This window comes from Archocentrus centrarchus, chromosome 15, assembly GCF_007364275.1.
Source record: "Archocentrus centrarchus isolate MPI-CPG fArcCen1 chromosome 15, fArcCen1, whole genome shotgun sequence".
NCBI lineage: Eukaryota > Metazoa > Chordata > Actinopteri > Cichliformes > Cichlidae > Archocentrus > Archocentrus centrarchus.
Window position 1 is genome coordinate 26,737,422 of NC_044360.1, and position 23,866 is coordinate 26,761,287.

The 23,866-nt window shown below is 41.4% G+C and overlaps 1 protein-coding gene across 2 annotated transcripts in view; it reads right to left on the reverse strand.

Moving 5' to 3' along the window:
* Positions 1-2,420: 2,420 nt before the first annotated feature.
* inpp5a (inositol polyphosphate-5-phosphatase A) overlaps positions 2,421-23,866 on the reverse strand; it is a 147,567-nt gene continuing 126,121 nt past the window's right edge. The window contains exons 12-16 of one of the 2 annotated variants that reach the window (XM_030748132.1): positions 18,461-18,534; positions 7,604-7,715; positions 4,503-4,571; positions 3,443-3,479; positions 2,421-3,061 (exon numbers count right to left, since the gene is read on the reverse strand). In XM_030748132.1, coding sequence (XP_030603992.1) covers positions 3,012-3,061; positions 3,443-3,479; positions 4,503-4,571; positions 7,604-7,715; positions 18,461-18,534 — 342 coding nt within the window. In that variant the 3' untranslated portion in view covers positions 2,421-3,011. Of the gene's footprint in view, positions 3,062-3,391; positions 3,480-4,502; positions 4,572-7,603; positions 7,716-18,460; positions 18,535-23,866 lie in introns of both variants that reach the window. The other variant, XM_030748133.1, reaches the window with a different exon arrangement.

Genomic DNA, 23,866 nt, shown 5'->3' on the forward strand with positions numbered 1-23,866 from the left:
AAAGAGAAATTCATGACTATCGATAATTGAATTTCATTATTGGCAGCAATGACACCGATATGATGGTTAGCTAATTTAAAGCTTATATTTTATGGAAGTGTGGAGTATAAGAAAAAACGAGACCTTAAATATTTAATATTTTTAAATCAAGTAATTTATACAGACTCGTTATTTATTTACTTTTTCAGCACTTCCCTCCATAAGATATGAAGCGTCTTTACATTATTATTATTATTATTGAAAAAGGTAAAATATATCTTTATTTTAACTTGTATAAATCATCAGCGGAAAGCCAGCTCTTTCAATGCTGGATGTTTGATTCTATCTTCTGAGTCAGGATTAATTAAGTCTTTATTTTATTTTTATTTTCCTCCTGGAAAAAAAGTGATCCGCAGCCTCATTTATCACCGTTTTATCCCAGAAAACGATTAATTGCGGCTTTACGCTGTTTAGTGTGAGATAATATATTCAATATGGGAGGTCACTGACAGAAGTGCTCCCCCTCTGTCTCTAATGCGGAACTACACCTGCGCCACTCCACCCCTGTAGGCAGAATCAAAGAGAGCCTTCAGCCAATCACAAATGAGCACTCATTAAAGTCAAATCCCACCTTGGAGTTTTTGATAATCCGTGCATGAAGGGAACACCTGCCACCGTAAAAGATGGATCCAAAGAAAAATAATGATTTTAACTGAGGCCGCAGTAACAGTCAGATCTCAAACTAATAAGACAGAAAAACTGTTAGACTTAATTATGGATTTCAGTATATTTAGCTTTTATTTTTTAATAACAAAATCGAACTTTTAAAAACTGTTTTTATTGTTTTTTTGTGGACATTTCTAACTCATTTTTGGCCTCAGTTTAATGCAGCTTGGACTCATGCGTCCAATACGCCTCATACACGTGCGTCAAATTGTGCATTTGACTTGTCGCTTTTTTTTTTTGTTTCTTTTTCAATTGTGCAAAGTTATATTGCATACAACATATATTACAGGGACAGTGCCCAATGTAGCTTTACTAAAACATTAATATTGCACACGAAGTGGAGATTTGCAGCCTGTGGGAATGTTGCTTTGGAGGTTCAAAGAATCACAGCTGCCGCATCTTCAGAGGAAACATGCAGCTCTCTATGCGTAGTGTAAAAATAAATAAAGTGATCTTTCTAACTTATAAGGAGGTAAAATTAGAAAGAACGAGGACAGAACAGACATTAAGCTCTAATGGGTTTTATTGCTTGAGAACTGCATCACCTACAGTAGAGGCCAGGCCGTCCAGAAAGGGTCTAGAATAAAATCTCTATTTGCTTTTATAAGATGGAGTGAAGAAAAAAAAAACAAAAACAAACAAACAAACTGCAGCTTATACTCCCAAAGTATACTCACGATGAGCAGCTGGAACAAAAACAAGCAGGGTTTCATATATATATATTTTTTTACATTCTGCCTATGGACCAAATCACAAAAGACGACATAAATTCTGCAGCAGGCACAACAAACAGTTCCACTCAGTGGTGATTTTAGATGAAGGAAAAAAAAAAAAAATCATGGAGGATCAATCTGATGGCTTCACTGAGCCTGAAACCTGTAGTGTAGTAAATTAAATTGATACAAAAAAAAAAAAAAAAGAAAGGAAGGAGTCTCCCATCACCTCTAATGCTCCCATTATCTGCAAAGGAGGCTGCTGAAGGCTACATACTGAACAATTAAAAATAGCAAGACTCCCTGCTCCACCCCGCTTTTAGAGTTTCTCTCTTTTTTCTTAAGTATTTCTGACACACTTCATTCCTGGTTAGGATACTTGGCACCATAATGCAGTAACAAAAATAGACAAAAAAAAAAAAAGACAAGTTTACATTTTAAAAGACACCCAAGCCTACCTAGAATATCACATTCAGAATCATAATATTATAGAAATAAGTTAGAGTAAGAATAAGAATGACATAATGTGAGAGTGCTATATATGAAACATTATCTTATATATATATATATATATATATATATACCTGCATGGTCTATGGCACTGCTTAAAACATTCTTGGATAGGCAATAAATCACTCCTCTCTTGTTGTACGGACTTATTCAAAGGTCAGTGTGGCTGTGGGAACACCTACACAGCCACACACACTCCAGCATAAACATTTTGGTAAGAATTATAAATTATCTCTTTAAAAAGTACAGTATATAAAACGAGACTCAACTGATGTGTCAGGCATGGTCATGTGTTTGCGCACACAACAACAAGAACAACTCAAAAAACAAAATGAAACAAAAAAAAAAAACAAAAAAAACAAAAAAAACAAAACAAAAAAAAAAAAAAAATATATATATATATATATATATATATATATATATATATATATATATATATAAAAATTGTTGAAATAAACTGAGAAGTTCTATCTATTCCAACAAAAGGACCACAAAGTTTGGTCAGAGAAGAGAACGGCACTAAAACCATCAACAATTCTATTTTATACTGTCCAATGTACAAATAAACCTAACAATATAGATATACAACTTTTTTTGCATTGCACTTTTCTTTCATTTTTTTTTTTTTAAAACACCTTACATACTGTATGGAAAGTAGCTTCTATACATAGAGGCATACCTAAAAATGCCAAGTAGGGTGTCTAAAAGGATGTAGTAGGACTGTGTTCAATTAGAGTTTTGGCAATGAGGCTGTGGCGTGGAAGAGAGTCGCCCGTCTGTCCGTCCGGTCGTCCTTTTCTCTGGGGAATGGGGGAGGGTTGCATGGCAACGGTGAGGTCAGCGATGTGTATCTTGTCTGGAGCCGGGCCCTCGGGTGGCTCGTCCACATCTCGGCAAGTGTTTTTTTACAGGAAGAAAGCGGTCGGGTTTTTATATGGATGAGGCGTCCGGATTACTGCAACTGGTCAGCACTGCTGAAAAAAAAGTTTGTCTAGGTTCTTCAGTGTATGCTTGTGCAAAGTGTGTGAGTGTTTGTGCGTGCGGTGGTGTGTCTGTGGTGTCCTGTTTGTTTCTCGGGTGTTCTCACAGAGGCGCTTCACGGAATATGTTCTCCCCCCTTTGGCAACACTTCCCTGTGGAAGGATAAAAGCAAGGGGGGAAAAAAAAAGAAAGTTTTACTCCTCAACACCCAGAAGTCGTTTGAATCAGACAAATCTGATGTTTTTTTAAACGTCAAATATGAGCTGCAGCACTAAGTTTGTCTTAAAATGTCTTTAAAAAAAAAAGCATTTTAAGCAACCTCGTGTGCCATTCCTGCACTGATGGGCGTTTTATTTGGGAATAAAACTCGTCAAACGGGCATTTCTGCCACTTGTGCAAAGTCATGAAAAAAGTCAAGCAAATCAAAGTGAACAACAGCAACAATGGGAAGAATTGTGATAAAGAAAAAGAATGATATTTACCACGACATCACTGCACCACACAACACTTTCGCTTATTTGCATTACGTTTACCTGCCCCCGCTGTTATTCGGAAGGACAGGAAGACAGGCTGGCGGGGGGGACAGAGACAAACCACGGTAAGCAAAACTCCACACTCCCCCCCTCCCCCCACCCCTGCGAGCACCTCTGACACGCAGGTTAAACTCACATACCTGCGCTGGGCATTTTTGGGGCCTGTGTGCTAACTACACTGGACATTTTTTAAACATAGGCAGCTGTGACTTCAGCAGTGCTGTGCGGTTCAGAGGAGTATCTGCCGCTGTGCTCGGGTCACCTCGCACACACACACCACTGCCTGTGTCACACTATGTAATGATGAAAGACCTGACTTAAGGCGCCTCTCTTTCAGTGGAAGACCGTCTGACACTACACAGACTGAAGCTTTACGGTTGGCCTTATGGGAAAAAAAATAACATCCCTCCTGCTTTCTACAGATTCTTCCTGGAACATCCAGCGGTTACAGTTTGCTTTACTGACATATTTTATTTTATTATTTCATTTTTTTGGAATAAAGCTACTGGCACAAATAGTTTGTTTCATTTTCTGGTAAAATTTAAGCCAACTATCCACTTAAACTCAGGGGACAGGACTGACTGATACATGTTTTGCTAAATTAAAGGAAAATTCTGGAGCTTATTAAGTCAGTTCACTTAGGTTTAATTTACCCCTCCCACTAGATTAAGTTAAATGAACTTAAACAAGCATTGACATTTTTTTATTACACAAAAGCACTGTAATACTATAATTTATCTGCTTTAAAGCAGGCATGAGTAATTCAACTAAATAAAACAATTACTGGTATAAAAATGGGACTTTATCCACAAAATAGTTTCAGTTAATCCAAAACAATTGGTTACATTAACCCAAAAATAAAGAAAACTTTACAACCCCAAAACATTTAACTAAGTAAAAGGGTTGTACAAATTAAAGTACAAAATCCTGGCTTTCCAGCGCAGACATACAGGATGTGATACAGATAAGCGTTCCTCCGGAGCAGACGTGTCCTTTCCGTGCTCAAATTCACAGAATATTCAACACAGTAAATCACACACAGTGAGTGAGGTTGTGTTACCTTGTGGTCCCCCATGCAGACACTGGCCCCAATGTTATCATACACTACACAACTGTCTTCATTTTCAGGCTGCAGAGACAAAAACAAATGTTGGGTGATATAAATGTTTAATTAAGTATGTAATACTGTGTTTGCATTTACACAAGATAATCATTAGTGTCATGTTACTGATGCAGTCATGGACGAAGGTAAAAGCTTCATTAAACACAGTTAGCAGGATCATGCAGCTGGTTTCAAAATAAAAGTCACCTAGAAGTGTAAAATAGGCACTTTTGGATAAAATTGGGTAAATTCCCACTGAGGAGCTTCTGTACACACAACAGGACACTATAACTAAGCTTATCATCGAATATCCACGTGTGCCCCAAGAACCTACCCTAAAAAAGGACGTTAAAAAAACAAACAAAACCTCCCTTACAAGACGCCTGCCTACAGTGACCAGTTTCTGCAGACACATAAAAAAGGATTCTTCCTCCATCAGGCCACAAAGGGGCTATTTTACATCATTTATATATGACTTTTTGTGCTCAGCTGTGAAAGTAAGAGTCTGGACAATACCAGCTTGTTTAGGTGCCAATAAAATCCTAATAATCGCCCTCTGCTGTTTGTCCCTTTCTGGTTAATACGGAGACACTTTGACCTCTGTGTCATTCAGTTTGAGAAATGCTCAAAATATCAGGGGGAAGATTTGAATATGAATAATGCAGCTTCTGTTGGTGAGATTTGGTTGGTGGGCAGGTTTTGACTGCATGCAGGTAAACAGTCAGTATGGAGACCAAAGGTGGCAGATGCTTGTAACCACAGTGCTTCTTTTATTCATGTTTAAACTGTTTTTCTTTTATTTATCAGCATTAGCAAACAATGACCGGCCAACAGAACAGGAAGCCTTGGCCCAGATATCTGTTACCTGCTAATCAAGATAGCTAGCTTCTACTGGAACCCCTCCAAATATTAGACATGGTCCCCAGAAGCCAAGTGGGCAGACTAGCCAATAAGTCCTCAGACTGAATGGGAAGTAATGGAGACAAATTTTTAATAAATGCTTGATATAACTACTAAGTAAATTAGGGGATGTTAAATATTTTATGTTTCGTTCAGGCACAGCTATTAGTAAAATTAAGCTAATTTACAGGCACAAAAATGAATCACAGCACGCAGAGGAAATTAAAAAAACGAATTCTAACCCGCTTTAATTTGATGATGCTGGACTTACTCCTTCCAATTATAGTTCCCCCCCAGATTCTCTGAGAGCGGCGGCGCTGAACTGCAGCCGAATGCACCTCAAGCATCAAGTTTTAACTTTAAACTTGTGCGCGGCACAGTGAAGAAAAATGAAAAGCAGGATTAATTTACAAAGTGGACGTTTGCCTCGCGACCTAATACACTCTCACTGTAATCTAAGTGCTTATCTGAGAGAATCGTGTTCCAATATCACTTTCTGCACACAAAGAAGCTCCAGCCCACTCACACATGAATCTGCAGACTGCAGTATAAATCACACTTGTCTGGTTGAACTAAAGACTTTTTAAACAGCCACCAACCCCCACATACACACGTACATGCGCGCACACACACACACACGCACACACACACACAGAGGTTGGTGTGTGCCACCAGTTGTGATGTGGTGAGCTGCGCTGACACTTTAGAAGAAAGAGACAGAGAGCCTGAGAATGAACCATAAAGTGAAATCCAAATTAACTTCAGACCAATCCTGCAGAGGAGCAGGGTCAGCACGCGGTGCGCCTACACCTCACTACCTTTCCTAGCGAGCCACGCACTGCCTCCTCTCTATTTGTCTGGCAGCCGGCCCTGTGCCGCTGCCTCCCTCAGCCTGAGATACATTCATCAAACACACACTTGATAATTTACAAAGGCAGCATAAAATTGTGGATTTTCGGGCTGCATAATCTTTAGACAGATAAACAAATTACCCGGGGCCCTCCGGCAGAGAGGGAGCGCTCGCTCGGCTAAACATTCATTACCGGCACTCCCGGAGCTGGTGCCGCGCCGCGCAGCCAGCGGGCAACCTTTGGCGTGTTAGGGCTCGGCAAGCAGAAAATAACATGATGGCAAGTTAACCGACCGTGCCATGATAGATGACGCCACACACCGGGCTGTTTACGGGCCCATGTCTCAACAATCTGTAATGCTCAGAGCCAGAGAGTGTGTGTGCTCAGTGAATCATCAGCCAATCTGCGAACACACTAACTGTTCGACTCTGTCCCTGCATTACAAACAATTAACCGGTGCTTGAGGGGAAGAAAAGCAAACAACAAACCAGCTGTTTCTGTGCGTGAATACCCTCTTATATAATCCTGACACTTTAAGTGGGTAAAAAACAAACAAACTGTGTGCTACCTTATTTTAAGGCTCTGCAGTCACTGTAATTTACACTTTACAGCAATACAGACTTATTGTTTTGCAGGGTCCTTGTGATGCTTCAGTCAGTAAAAGAATAAAAGATCAGGAAGGAATTTTCTCATTTGTCATGAACAAAAGAAGAAAAGAAGCCAAACTTCCTGAGCAGCCCCCCCCCCCCCCCCCCCCCCCCCCCCAGTGGACTGGTACTGTACAATACACTGCTGCATCTCTTTCACACACATTAACAGATGAAAGCCTGCATGTTCCAGCACTCAAAAGGCTCAGGCCTCTAAAGACAAAGCTGGGTTTTATTGGCTGAGATTCCAGAGGTGGCAGATTGGCTGGCGTTAATAATGGGATGGATCTGAAGCCGAACAGGGACTGGCAGGGTTCGACTCTCCGAGTAAGAAGACAGATCTGTTGCTCTATGAAGAAGATGGGACCCACTGGAGCTGCAATGTTTGGATATATATACTGTCTGGGTGGACCCATGGCTTAACATTCCTAATTAATATTTACAGACACCTCATCCTTCCATCTGCGAAGTGCCAAAGGAGAGCAGGGGCATGCAGACCGAGGATGATGGAGTTGTAGGAACAGAATGAGGCATTAATAAAGACGCTTGTATTTTAGCTGAGGGAACAGTGGTGACATTTGAGTTAAAATAGTAGGGAATACGGGAATTTTAATAGCTAAAGCTTCTGAATTGTATCAAAAGTGGTAAAGTTAAGGCTCACCTTAAAGAACAGGTCTCTGGCAGAGGGAGACATAAGGATTCGGTCACACCAGGCGGGGCATCTGGTATTCATGTACTGCTTCCCCTGATTGCTGTCTTCACTGTACGGATAACTGCAGAAACACACAAGCAAAATGATCTGTAAAAAGAAAATCAAACCTCACATTTATATATGCATAATTATGCAATGTGCAATAACCCTGCCAGTCTGGCGTTCACACTCTTGACCATGGAGCAATTGCTGTTATAATACGTGCAGAATATTTTTTGGCATTGTGTTGCTGAAATAAGCAGGACCTTCCCTTACGTTGCTTCAAAAACTGCACATACTGCTCAGCATTAATGGTGCCTTCAAAGATGTGCACTTTCCCCCTGCGATGTGCACCCTGAGGTTGCAGCAGCCGTGAAAAATGTCAAATTTTGATTGGTCAGACGACAGGACAGTCTCATCTCTAGTTGCTCCTGTGTTATTTAAAATGCATTGCTGGCATCAAATTCAAAATCAGTCTATTTTTCAAAAACAATAACACTTCTGTTTCAATATATATGTTGCATCATTAGCTGAATACAGGTAATGTTACATGTTGCATTTTCTATTTAAATTTTATTCAGGGTAACTGTGTTGTATTTTATTTTTATAGGCAAGTGTTGCACAAGAAAGCCAATAAGGAAAGCAATAAATATGAGTCGTGTGAATCAACAGGGCTTGGAGGAGTAATAAATATGAGATGTTATCTCAGAGACAGAGATCAAAATGTTTTCCCAAGAAAACAGGAGGTCCATTAGTATGACCAATCATCTGAGTAATCTCTTGAATCAACACACATGGATGGCTCAATCAAAGCAATCTTTCTCTGCCAACTGTAGGGCTTGTGTGTGTGTGTGTGTGTGTGTGTGTGTGTGTGTGTGTGTGTGTGTGTGTGTGTGTGTGTGTGTGTGTGTGTGTGTTTGAGCGAGAGGGAGGGAAAATAAAAAGAAAGAATGAGTGCAGGGGAGATTCAGTTGCCCATATGTATAGCTACATCCCTACACGGTCATCAAAAACAGATTAGGTGCCGCAGCAAATGGCTAAGAGAGATTGTATCTTGGAACAGCAGGGAACAATCGCATGATTTAAGTGGCGGCAGGGCTTGAGTTGGGCGGGGAGCCATTGAGCTGATACAGATTTACATTGTTGAGAATTCAATTTGCCCCTTCGGCTCATCAAACTGCTTCAGATTTACACACCACCAATCCAATTTGTTTGTCGGCACTCATCAGGATGTAGCACCGGGCTTACATACTGTAATACCAATCCAATTTGCTCCTTCAGTGCTATACGTGCTAACTGTAGCATAATACAAAATACCTCTTCTCTGAGGATGGCGATAGCCTAATGATAAAATAAACACACACACACCAGGCTTTCAATTCATCACACTTGCCAAGCCCTGATAGCTTAATTGGACTTTGTGCTGAGGCAGAAAACGTATTTGGTTGTGGTTTCTTTCAATGTTTGTTCATTCAAATCATTATGTGGTTCTTACTGCTGCAATTACAACTGTTACTGCCACTGACAGAGCTACTGGCATTACACTACTTCCAATACAAGTAATGCAGTTTCTCCTACAAATGTGGTGCACAACTTCAAACAGCGACTACATCTCTTCTAAGACTTAAACTAATACAGGCAGCCCGCTTTGTTTGTGACTGCAAGTCGTTTTTTTTCTCTGTCTCACTATAATGTTAGAAAAACACAATAATGCTGCCTGATCTGAATGTTTCATTTGAAGAAAAGATCTAAGAATTCGGTCAGGGAATTATATGTGAATAAGAGTGACACATAATACTTTCCTCTGTGGTACATTTTCAACACACTGACTCCATCGATATAACTTTGATTGATTTTTGTTGGTACAAGCACTGTAAAAGTATTGCTTTGCCAATTTGCCAGTTTACCTTACCAGAGTCAGTACTTCAAGACTGTTCTGTTATCAATGAAATACCATTAAAGTGAATAGAATTTAACAGAGTTCCAGTAAGTACCCAGTCACAGGACCCAGGCCTGGAGACCGGTTGGCAACCATCTGTTAACCACTGGCTGCTAGGGGAAAATATATACTCCCCAGCCAGTTGGGGAGTGGTTTCCGTAGTTTGCTTGGTGTTGCTGGTTGAAACTAGTCGCAAATTGGTCGTGTAATTGCTAGCGATCAAAGCCATCTCAACGAGGCTTTTGGTGCAGCGCAGTCTTTGCAACCAATTTCACTCACCGACAGCCAGCAACCACTCGCCAACCGGCTGGGGAATACACATATTTTCCTAGCGACCTAGGGGGTTGCTGACTGGTCTCTAGCCCTATGTAAGTGAAGCCTAATGAACAAGAAACTCATAGGTGACAGCAGGTGAAAGTGAATCAGAGAGCTGATTAATTGAGTTACACAGATATTGTAATATACTACTGATAGTACCTTGCAGTGTATCACATATTCCAACACTGCTGCATTGAGATACCTCCATCATCACGGGCAACATGTCAGGACAGTGTTGTATTGTCAGATATTCATTAATAACCCCATTTCCTTTAAACCCCCTAAAAACTGAGTCAAAATATTACTTGTGATATGAGGATGAAGAAGGATTTGCTGCATCCTTGAAAACATACTTTGCTGATACAAACAGTGTCTTACATAGTTTTTATAATGTCAGATCAAGCTGCTGGAGCTTCTTAATGATCGAGGATGTGTTCTCTGCTGCCATCTTGTTGACTTGATCAACAATCTGGTTTTATTTTCCTTGCATGTTAGCTTGTGTTACACTGTCATTATTTACTGCTATGCAATTCTGTATATAGTAGTTCCTATGTTGGGTTCATTGACATGATTGATTGACAGATGCATTATTTTAGTCATATTTAGCTTTGTTCTTAACACCAGGTCAGGGAAAATACATGGAAAATGGGCACTGTTAAGACAGCTACTTATTAGTTGGATTGCATTAGTTTCACTGAAGATTAGACAATGAAATATATCTGAATGTTTCTTTGTTTCTCTGTCATTACAGTTACATTGCATTTATTAATTTGCCATACTGTGCTTCCACCATAAAACCAGGAGTGTGCATTTAAAGACTGCAGTAACCAGTAATGATGAAATGGCACTGATTTTGTTTTATGATGAATTGATGACTTTAATCCTCAGTTGTATACGTTATCAGAAACAGAATAGCAGTGACAGAATGACTATTTAATAGAAATCATAAATGTGTGTGGGTGTCTGTGTGTAAGGTTAAGCTTGGGGCATGAGGTGGGCTCATCTGACACACACACACACACACACACACACACACACACACACACACACACACACACACACACACACACACACACACACACACAGCTCCCCACCAGGTGAACAAACAGACCTGCAGAGAGCTGCTTAAAGAAGTTCCCATCCTCCAATTAGCATTAATAGCCCTTAAACCATAGGGGAAATGCATAGGGGTTTTGGTATGCTAATCAAAGGGCTAAAGAAGTGATCCAGGAATAAAAGAGAGCATGAAGAATAGGATGAGTGAAACAGAGACAGACAGGGAGGCAGAAGAGAGGGGATAAAGACGGATCAGTCAGAAAAAGGCAAAGTGAGGGTGCAAAACAGCAAAGTCTTCAAAGGGCTTGGAGAGCTGCTCGTCTTCAGGGTGGCCTGAATGCTCCGGCTTCCTGAGGGACGGTCGCTGACCTTAAACAGCCTGTGAACAATCAGCCTATCAGAGACTCTGTTATAGCTTTATTGACTAACAAGCCTGGGGTCATTTTGGTGTTAAAGAGATTGAGAGAAAATCAAGTTTTCCTCCTTACCTCCTTCAAAACAATGAACTCCCTCTTGATAGGAAACTTCCCTGAACAGTTCAACAACAAAAACCCGGCTATCGTTCAGTCATTTTTGATGACAGCCAACCATTGTAAAAGCTGATTAAAAATACTCCACAATGGCCATTAAAGGGCCATTCTCTGCCCCAGTGTGTGCAGGTATAAGCTGTTCCCCTTTCCGGTTTACCGCACCCTCCACTGGCTCCAATAGAGATAACAAGTCTTAATGCAATGGCAAACAGTCGAATGGCGCGTTGGGGCCAATGTGATTAATGTGTCCGATTAGCGAGCTCACAAAGTTATCGGGGAAGGTAAACGGTCCGAGAGGGTGTGTGGGCTGGAGGCCGTCAGCTCATATCCCAACCTTATTGCCCCCAGCAAGACTAATTACACTAATTAATGGGCTAAACTGATAACTCCAACTGTGTATCTACAAGGGAAGGGAGGTACACTTTAAGGATTCCACACATTCACACACCAATACATACAAAATGAACAGGCAGTCACAAAAGCACTGCCCTACCAACTGTTCTTTTAGGCTACTACTGCATGTTAGACAACCAATAAAGATGAAGGACCTCTAGTCAGGTGAAAACCTTACGAACACATGATACAGTGACAAGTGTTGAATGCAGAAAAGGTTGCTGACAGTGAGAGATTAAATGGCTGATATATTACAACTTTGTCCTGATCTGGATGCTCAGTGTTTCCCACAAACAGCATTTACCCAGGCTGGCTGTCTGTGTTTATTAATGGCCACTTATCAGTATTTTTTAACTTTTTTCAAAACTATTTTATCACTCCAAAAAGACCGACTCCATCTTTGAAGGTTCAGTTACACGACTGCACCTCTGCACTCTCGGGAAATACTGATGCTAACGGAGCCAGATTTGCTATTTTGCAGTTTTAGATTACTTGTGATCTATAGCAAAATTCAATCTTTAAAACACCAGCTCCAAAAGCCACAACACTTATCAGTTGTGAAAGGTTTTGGGTATGTAGTCTGTTTATAAGACATGTAAGGAAAAAAAAAATAACAGCAAAAAAAAAAACTAATATCTTACATAAAATAAGAGTTTTGTTGAAAAAAAATGGCTGAGGCATTTTAAAGTATTGGTTGATTTTTTTTTCTTACAGACACACAAAACATAAACCGATTTCTTTAACATTTGTTATGTCTAGTTATTTATGAGCCATCACTAAGATACTACGACAGTGAGGTTTAAAAATAATTTTGTTTTACTGTCACAAGTTGTCGATGACTCATTTATGCTCCTCTGCTCAGATCAGCTGGCTGTTGTTCTAAACGGAAAGTTGCAGAGTGCCCTCTGGTGAACAAACTATGCAACTTCAACACTCAGAACATGGTTGAAGGGTGTTTCTCCTGTATCTTCTTTTTAAATTTTCATTTATCCCCTATTATAAATGCTGATACCCATATATCTGCACATAGCTAATATCAGCCAATATATCGGTCGGACTCTAGTTTAAAACATATGGCCATTAACCATCAACCACCTTGTGTAAAGTTGAGGTAAGAATACAGTTTTCCTGCTCGTTAATCCACTCTTCTGTGTTGCTGACCACTTTACGGATGATGCATGTGCAAACGGTCGCTTATCGAGACCCTTTAGCAGTCATTGAGAGCTCATTCATTCACGCTTGGGTTGGGGTTTAATGTTTGACTTTGCTGCTGGCACATTACTCACATGTGTTGTGGCTGATGTCGGCTTGTTTGTCTTGCAACAGTAAAAGCTGGAGAGGTGAGTGTAGGCCCTACCTATAGTGTCAATCAGCCTCGCCCAGCAGAGGGAGAGGCAGCAGTGACACACATTACTCTATTATATTATTGTATTGGCTATAATTTTAAAAGAAAAACACTGCCCATAAAATGTGAATTCATTTTGTTTGTAGGCCACGTTAACAACATGCTTTGCCAGGACCAGACAGTCTGTGATTGCTCCCAGCCAGACTTCCCTGTCTCATTCTCTAATCTCCACATAAAACGCTACTGATCTACATAATGACAAATAAGTGACAGGCCAAACAGCGGACAATTCACTTACTCAGTATTTGATGAGGGCAATATAAACTTGAGAACACAGGTAGGGCAGGAAGTCGGAGATAAGAGTCATCTTATCAGCGACATGAGGTCACGAACACTAAAGAGCGTCGCAGAATGCTGGAGTGGCCGCTGTCTGGATAGGATTGGCTAAAAAGTCAGAAACTGCGGGTTTCAAACGACTCGCTGCCTCTACAGCTATGTTTGTTTGCCGTTGTCAGGGGAGGCTTGGCAAAACACAACACACACATACACACGCAGAAATTCAAAAAGATCAGCCAAACGCTATCAATAAAGCTGAATGTTTGCTTCAGTTTGTAGAGCTGGGAGGCTCGCAGGCACAACATTGGCATAGTGCAGTACAAACAGAGTGAAATGCCATCAGTAGCTCATGGCTCACAGCCTGCTGGGGCTCAGCTATGACAAGTTGTGCCTTTAGCTGTTGTAAATGAAGACAAGACGACACAGATGGTATCCATTTAATCCTCTCAGTGTAAAATTGCTTTTAACAAAGGCTCCTTCTCAGTGGCATCATCTCAGACAAGAGGCAACGATACATGACAGTGGACAACCTTCAGCTATTATCGCCACAGTGGCCCCTCATCATCTGCACTGGCTCTCTAGTAGTTAGAATGACGGATGCGCTGCTGGTTGTAAAACAATGTTCCTGTTCAGTAGATCAGCATGTAACGCTGGATCCAGTGGCAGGGCTCAGGCAACATAAGCAGCACACTTACAGCGGCTCGGGTGCGACGCTTTAACCAAACACTGGCGTTAAACTGCATGTGTGGTGCTCTTCAAATGCAGTCACGTGGTACTCCACTATAGCGTGGCTGTTCACAGAGCAGCAAACAAAAAGACTCTTTCATATATGATGCAAACAGAGGTACTATAGGACTAATGCATTCACAATTAAATTCACATGCAGAGGGTGAGATCATTTGTGCAGGCTTTCGGGGGGGGGGCAAGGGTGTAGAGTGAAGAGAGCTGTCCACAGAACAAGGGCAGTTACTGTATGCAGAAGAGCCATCTGTGTGAGCACTTCCTATGAGCTCAAAACAAGTCTCAAGAAATTCTCCACTGCTCTGACAATTCACTCGTGCTCTTATTAGCAGTTACTGAGGAACTGGCAGGTAGCCATTTGTGTCACTTGACTAAAATCTTCTCTCATCTGAAGGGCAAAGTCATTCTGCCTGGCATCAGCTTTCCAACCACCCCCTTCCTCTTTCAGAACCATGTGAATGTTGTAGAGTTTCCCAGCAGGAAAGTCACTTTTTGGCTTGTCCTAACAGGCCTGCAGCTTTAGAAAATATATGGTAAAGTGCCAAGAGGGCTCCCAGAGTGCTTCCCAAACAGCAAAGACACAACTGTTTACAGGTTTCTGCCTCCTAACAGACATCACTTTCTGACCTCAAGGCCATGCTCTGCTCCTCTGCTGCTTTCAATGTCTAGACTTGACAAACATAAGCACATGAGACTGGAGCCATCGTGTTCCCTCAAAGATCTTCCCACTGCTGTCTTTATATGTACTTAAACAAAGATCCAGTTGAAAAGTGGGGAAAAAAAACAGCGAGAAAGGATCAATCTGCTCTTTTCTGGTTCAAATAACACTTTGCATCCCTGCAGCTGAAAGAGGCTGCTAATAAACTTGAGTTATTAATCTTTTCTTGATTCAGTTTGTTGATGTGGATATTTCATATTAGTCATGGTAGCAGGATTGTTCTAGTGATAGTAATATCAGTGTTTATCCCACTACTGTGTTTTTCCTCTGTTCTGCATAAAATCAAAGAGAGCACAAAATCTTTAATATGGTCATTTCAGGCACCCAGCTCCACCCATGCGTGGTTCAAACCGTCTGTTAGCAAGAAGCAGCAAATCAGAAGAAAGTTAGCTTAAAAAAAGAAGAAAATAAGATGTCTTGTTACAGACTGAACTGAGGGGGATGCACTAAAACCAAAAATAAGAAAAAATAAGGATTATTTTGATTTGAGAATCATGCAAAGTTTCTCTAGGAGAGTCCAAGAATAAAAAATATGGTACAAAGTGCTGCATCAGGTCTTTCTTGACAAACACACACAGCAGCCAGTTTTTGTCTACTCCTGGCTTTTCCACCCACCAGCATCCACACCATCTTCTTGCTCTGAAATCACTCATGATTTGTTCACTGATAGAGTCGTGCCGCTGGTCTGATGTCACTCAAAATCTCCCTCAAAGCCCATTCTCAGTAACTATGTTACAGGCAGAATACATTCTCCCTCTGCCATCCACTGCATTCCTTCCAGAAGCTGGGTTCCCGATTCAATTTTTGCATCGATCTTGTGCAAAAAGAACAGCAAAGAAATCAGATCAGAGGAGTACTAAAAGCATTCCCCCCAAATCAATCAAAATACATGAATAAGTTACTGGTGCCTTAGTATGTTTTAGGGCATATTACCTTAGTTATGCCATTTCAAATATGAAATCAAAACTACCGTAATCTATAGCAAAACTTCACATTATTTTCATTACTGGCCATGCTGCAGCCTGTGCAAAGATAATGGCTTAATGGCTGGTTGCAAGTCTCATATATTACGCCCGATGGAAGAACTGTGTCTAAATAAATGAATGGTTTCTGATTAATAGACTCATCTTTTCTCTCTCAGATCACTGGATAGGAAAACTGCTAAGCATACATGTGTTCCTGTGTATGACTGTGAGAGTCCGGCAGCCTATCAGTGCACAGCAGCCGACTGGCTCCAGGTCCAACTGTGACAAGGCCCGGGTAAATTCCTCACCCGGGTGCCCAAGTACTTAGACATGTCATGGCCAACTTTGATGGATGACTTCTTGAAAGTAAAGAGATATGCATTTTACTGCTCGAAGCCTCTGCAGCAATGCCGAGGGGAAGAATTCACGTGTGCAAGCATGGGCACAAACATCTGCCAAGAGTGGATGTTCATTCTAAAACACAAAGATAGAACCTCGCTTGAGATATAATCATCAACAGTGTTGCTACAGCTACATACAGTGCACATCACGCGCACTTTGTTAACCAATTCTTAGTTCTCTCTTGACAGCATGTCTCATTTTGTGACAACTTCTTATCCAGCGTTGGGCAGCAGGCAGAATTAACTTGCAGATTAAATGTTTGTGACTGGTATTGATTTATAGATTCAAACCAAAGTGAGCCGTGTGCGTGCATGCATGTGTGTCGGTGAGGGTGTGTTCTGATGGCCTGCATTAAAAAGAGTAATAACCTCACAGATGGCGAGGGGCCGGTCCGGAGCAGGCTATGTGATGGAGAACAATCGTTGAGGCTTGATTGCTCAAGGAACGCAAGGCAGCCCTGACAGGGGGAGGGGTACCAGTACATAGACGTGTGTGTGTGTGTGTGTGTGTGTGTGTGTGTGTGTGTGTGTGTGTGTGTGTGTGTGTGTGTAAAAAAAGTGGGAGGAGGGGGTTGTTTAAGTTTAACTAGGCCACTGCTACCCATTACAAGACTGACAATGATGTGGTTTGTCGCACACACAGAGTAGATCAAATCAAATTTCATATGCTGCTCCCGGCTTTCATATATTTGATTCATCATCACCTCAAGTATGTGGAAATCATTTGTATTCGTTCACAGCAGCACATTCATTCCTCCCTGTGGAGAGATGATTCAGTATTATATGGATAGGTGCAAAAGTCAGCCAGTGTAAAAGGACAATAAATCCTACTGTCACTTATGCAAAGTGATGTAAATGGGGTCCCTGATTAAGACACAGAGTCATTTAAAAAACAGGGACTGGCAGAACCTTGACACACATACTCAGTCTCGAGCTCTCCCACTTTTACACACACATATATGCACACACACAATCCCTACACAGCTCTCACACATACACACACGCTTTGATGGTTCCATGTATCTCGAGCCCTCTCTTTCTCTCTTACTCACACACACACACACACACACACACACACACACACACACACACTAAAATCCCCAGCCGCCCTACGCCTGCCACCAGAGCAGTTTATCAAGTAATTATTGTTTGATTACAGCGTTTCATTATCTGCACTGATTGAGTCACAACCGACGGCAAAGGTCAAGCGCCATTAACGCGCTGCTCCCGAAACATATTTCCGCGGCGTCCGCGTGTTTGCCCTCCCTCTACTCTGAAAGGGCTAATTGCAAATGCATTTGTTTGAGGAAGAGGAGAGGAGACCACCCGCTCCAATCTCCCCCAAGTCCCAATGAGACGGAATTATCAATGCTGCCCGTGCGCGCGCACACACACACTCACACACCAGCAGATACACATGGGAGCAGTTTGGAACCGTACGAAATCAGACTTAACAACTGATACCAATCAAACACACATCCAGCAGCTTTCATAAAACCGTTTTGGACAATAAGCGAGTGATTGACTACTTACAGTTTTACATATTAATAATGAGTCTTTAAGGCGCATATTTGAGCAGCGTAATCGCTGCATTTACAAAGATGTGAGGGTGAAAGTTTGATTCCTCTTTTAGCAGCTGTCAGTCTGCTGCTCAAGTTTGGAACTTTTCAAATACACTGAAGGATTAAATAGCTCTCAATAAACCAGGTAAAACCCCTACGATACTTTTCTTAGCACATTAAAAATTCCTCACATTAGGAGGTTTTCACAGTCTAGTAAGTGCTTATTTTATCTGTTGCTTTATAAGTGGTTCTTTTAGTGCTCATTTTTAAGCAGCTCTTAATGATAAAGAGCCATTTAAATTATAGTGTTCAAATGTTTAGGGTTAGTGTAGAAGGTTTAACCAGCATTCACAAAAAGTCTGCAGCAACACCAGCAACTCTGAGGCTATGACTCTTTGTTAGGAAGTGCAGTGTGCTAGATGAAGAGCCACGTGACCAATGTGGCTCTACACGGGCAGATTTCTGTAGTTTAAATATAAATGCATCAAAAAAATCCACTGTAATGCATGTAATGGCTCCATACCTTGGCGGGAAAGTGATCTGTAGTTCATGCAGACGATCTTTGAATGCCAACAGCTCTCTGTCAAACTCTAAAAACTGTGGAAAGAAAGAAAAAACATTAAAAAAAAAAAAAGAAGAAGAAGAAGAGAGGCATCCATGAAACATCAACTGAGCATGTGCACTTTCACAGTGACAGGGTCTGCAGTATGAATCAGAAAGCTGCTCACACAAACATATTCCTGATCACAAAAAAATTGATCAAGGTGTAAGTTTTAAACCTTCAGTTTTGTCTTCATTAAAACAGGGCAGACTTTATGCAAGAAACAGACACGTGACAAGACATCATACATCTCTTTGGATTCACTTTAATTTGATTTGTGAGATTAACTGAACCCACAAGTCAACCTAATATTTTATCACCAGCTCTCAGTTAAAGGAAATAAGCCAGAGGGAGACTTTGCCAAGATAGCAGCCATCAAATCATATTAAAAATATAACATGCAAGATATGCATGGTATACAATATACAAAAACTCACAACAAAAAACACTAGTAGTCTCTCAAGAAAACCAACAGAAGGTGATGAGGACAGAGGATGAGGCTCCCATCTTTAGCCTCATTCAGTAAAGTCCACATACCCCACACTGGCATATACTGACAACAGCTGACCAGTTGTATGTGTGTGTGTCACTAGCCCTTTCCTACAGGGGTATATCTCTCCACATTGACAGTGCATCCACACACTCTTCATCAATCATGTCTCCTCACCCAGCTGTACTCACTCACTAGAGTGTACACACACACTTCCCCCAATTTCCCCCCTTTCACAAAACCCATAAATCATTAGTGAAAAGTGCAATTAGCGGCTCCTTGTACACATTAATTATCTGCGAGATGAACAGGTAGCTAGGGCACCTGCATGACTGCTTTCCTGAGAGACTGGCAGCGACGTTTCCCGGCAACCCCCCCCCCGGCGGAGGGCCACGCGTGAGTCCCGCCCTTTCCTTTCAAACAGGAAGACATGGCGATGGAGGCGAGTCATGTTTGGTTAGTGGTAAATTAGGCTATTGTACATGTTTCAAACACCGAGCTACAATTATGGCCTGATGAAGACCTCACCCGCAGCGGTATGAGTCTGACAGCTTAATGTTAATATGTCGGTGTATTACATGCAGCAGTATGTTGATGGGTACATGATGAAATACCAACAGCAATGACGTGGTGCACATGGGTGATATTTGGAAGGACGTCCTCACAAAGTGGAGACAGTGTCGTGCTGGCATTATGAAGGTAACTGCTGTCCTCCGTCCACACTGACACATTTATATGAGCGTGTATAACTGTCTGTGCACTGTTTGTCTTCACATCAATGCTGAGTACACATTTACACACACACACACACAAAAAAAAGCCCAGCAGCGTGTTCCTTCACGATGATGCTCCGTGGTGTTTGTGTGATTACATGTCAGTGGTGTAGAACAGTGGCCATTACTCGAGGAAGAGGGGGCCTCGCAGACAGAGTCTCAGCGGTTCAGGAGGGCAGATGTGCTGCATTCATCAAACTCACACTGCCGGGGTCACAGGAGAGACTCACACACTGTGGATGAGGGATGGCAGAGCAGGGGATGCAACCCCACGCTCCACTGTACACAACCATCGCACCATCCAGCACTGATACCTTCTTTCAGCACCCCCACCCCCAGCTTGACCAATACTGGATTCTTCAGGCTGATAGCATTAAGCATTAACATTAATTTGAGCTATATACAAAAGAGCATGCTGCCAAGTTAAGTGAATGAAAGTATATATATATATATATATATATATATATATATATATATATATATATATATATATATATATATATATATATATATATATATAAAAAACAGTGTAACAGAGTGTTGGAATCATCACCCAGTGTTTTGAAGCCTTTGGATAAGCTTTATATAAGGTTTGGTTGTTGGTGTAAACCTCTCATGTATTTACATCATCACATATCAATCAGTTTTCTTCCCTTTCACTGGCAGCTGCTTCAATTTCTTCCCTCAAGGTTGAGAGCAGTTTAACTCGGTAGCCGCCCACTTTGAAACACTAATATTTATTTTGTCTGGTTTCTAATCACCACAATCACTGCTAGTCTCTTCCTGCGTGGACAAAACTTTAAGGAGTAGGACAAAATGTTGATTGTATCGCTTCCTTTGGTCCCAAATTTATAGCTATATTGGCACCAAATATGAATATTTTCTACGTGGTTTCCCTTTCCAATTTGTCCTAACAATCACCACCTCATTTATAGTTAACTAATTTGCAGTAAAGGAGAAGAAACTCACAAAGTGACACTGCAGGAATGCAAACCAGCAAGCTGATTAATTGAAATGGCACATTATTAAAAAGAAAGAAAAAAAAGACAATTTTCACACCACAGTGAAGTAAATAAATACATAATTCCTGTTGTTTTGTCCCTTTAAGGCCATTTTCTGCTCAAAATACAGTATCATGATGTATGGATAAATGTCTTACAAAGTACTGAGTATCGCTGTACCATGATACTACTGCTATACTATTTCAGGCGATATATTGTGACAGTATCGTGAGTTATTCTGTGATTCTCACCCTGAGCATCTACGCTTTCACAGGTGCCATTATGTTTGAGGTAAAGCAGCTCAGACTGATAAGAGTGTGACAGCTTAAATAACAGGGGATAAGCAACATATGGCTGTGTGTATCCAAGGAGTGTATGTGTGTGTGTGTGTGTGTGCCTTAAGTGAATGTTGAGTAATTCATCCAGGTGAATGGAAAACCCTGCAGTCACAAATTTCACACTACATTTCATTCCAGGTCAATTAAGCATAATGCTCTGCTGCTCTGTTAGGTCAGCGGTTTTAAGAAGAAGAAGAAGAAGACGAATAAGGAAAAAAACCAGCTCATATCGGATCAAGGCCTCAAGACATTATAAAGGCAGCAGTAGTTTGTCAACCAGAAATGACCTTGTGGGAGTTGTGGAGGAGGTGGTGTGAGATGATGCCACTCTGGCAATATTGAGGAGGGAAAAAAGTGAATGAAGAAGTGTCTGGATAAAAACTACCTTGTCATGGGCTCACATTTCTGACTGTGCTTGGATGATCGCCGCGCTCCTAAATCAAACTGGCGGTGATAGCTAAGAGGCAGGGAGTTGAGAGGGGTACAAAGGGGGGGGGGGGGGGGGGGGGGGGGGGGGCATCTTCGGCCTCCGAGTGTCCCTCTCAGCATGTCGCCCGCTCGTCCACCAACTGTAATTGTGCTTTGATTTACGCATTGTCAAATATCCCCTGTGACAACACCTGCTGCTGTTAAAACTTGTCAATAAATGTTGGGGTGAAAGGTCATTTAATTTGATTTTTACACCTCACACTCGGCTTTCATTGCAGGGGCCGTATTTTTTCCCTGCTTTTTATGGGATCTTCATTATTTTGTGCAGAACACCGATAAACTGACGCGGGCCGGCGATGGCTGCCTGGGAGCTGAGAGGGGCCCACCTAGACTAAACACAACACTGGATTTAACTTCACTATTATTCTTAGAATTAAAAAAAAAATTCAATGGCAGCAGCACACAGGGCTTAGGCCTACTGTCCCTGCGAGCCATCTATTCTGATAAGGCTAAGTAAGCCGTCAATACTTTCCTAAAGCATTCAGAAGAGAGGCAAGTTAGATTAAAAGAAATACTCATTGTAGCATCAATTCATATAAAGGTCAGATTTCATTTAGCATGGCTTCTGTATTGCCACTTAAGAGCTCTGACAGGTGAAATATGGAAGAACTTTGGGCTGAGGCAGCATTTGTTCTTTAGCTTTTTTTATGTCCCTCTCATGTTTAAAATGTCTCCGGGCTTTTGAGTAATGCTGAAGACTACGCTGCCAGCATGACAAGGAGAGGCACGCCAGACAGAAAGGTTCATCACTTGCTAAAGCTAGTACACAAACACAGCCTCCTCTCCTGGTCCCCCTCCATCTGCCGACACCACACTGATAAAGTTACAATAAAGAGATACTGAAACAAAATCAATGGGGATGGAGGAGGGAGACGGCCCCGTGTGTGAGTGCGTGTTTGTGTGTGTTTTCCAGGAGAGGAAGAAACTGTGCTGATCTCCACATGCACGAGCGTGCACAATACGCACGCTTGCAAAGCCTCACAAACACACACAGACACACACACACACACACACCACGCTCCTCCTATCTTTCCACCGGAGCAAGGCCCCATGGTGCCCCTTGACGCCATGAGCGCCCAGAAAATTTAATCTTCCCAAATACTCATCAGGGCTCTCCATCGTCCTGCCATGACAGCGTCGGGGATAATTAATTATACAATTTCGATGGGAATATCGACTAAACAAACCTATTAATCATAGCAAAAGTCAATAGGCATGGACACATTCAATCATGTCCCGGCCAATGATTACTCCTCTCAAAATACAATAATTATTTTCAAGAGCTGCCTCGAATTAAATTTCTGTCAAGCTGGTACAAGTCTTGCAGTTGATGAAGGATGCAATGGATTTTTTTTCTTTCCCCCTTCCCAAGTGGAGGAGTGTGAGGAGGGACATTTATCCTTTTGGAAAGGTAGTTTGTTTTATAAGGATCATAACACGGTGTGTTTAACTAGACCATGACCATCAGATTATCTCTGATGCCCCCATTATGTCATCCATCTTGTCTGGCTTGGTGAGGAGGCAGAGAGAGAGAGGAAGGGAGAAGGAAATGAAGGTGAGGGGGTACCTTAGCCTCCTCAGAGATACTGCTTCACAGTCAGGGGACATTTCTGCTGAATTCAATGACGCCTCACAGTACAACACGCAAACAGACATCGACAGACGACCTGGTGGTGGATGTTGATTTCGTTCGCTGAAGACTGCGAGTTTTTTGGACAGGACTTCACATTCACACATCAATATTTATTAAGAGGATGTGTCCATTACTTTATAGAGCTGAGTTTTGTGGGGAATATCATTTAATGAAAAATAAGTCCTGAAAAAAAACATTCAATGACTCAGTTTAATTCATTGACATGCAAACACAGGTCAGGAGAAAAAAAAAAAAGCAAACTCATCAGTGAGATGCACATCACATCACCACACACAGAGTAGGAAAATCAACATCATCATGTGGCATATTAATAACCCTGCATGGCCAAAACAAATCAACATAATTACATGTATTTAAAAAAAACAACTATATTTCTCATGTTGATTTATATTGTGACAAAAGACACGTACGCAAAATCATAAAACTTCAGTTCTCTGTGCTCCACTTCAATGATAAATGTTACAACTATTAATATTTAGTGAAATTAAACCACACTGTCCTTGTGATACAAATCCAGTGCAGGTTCATAAATGATAATGCTGATTTATTACCCAAAACTTGAACTTAACAAGCTTAATAAACT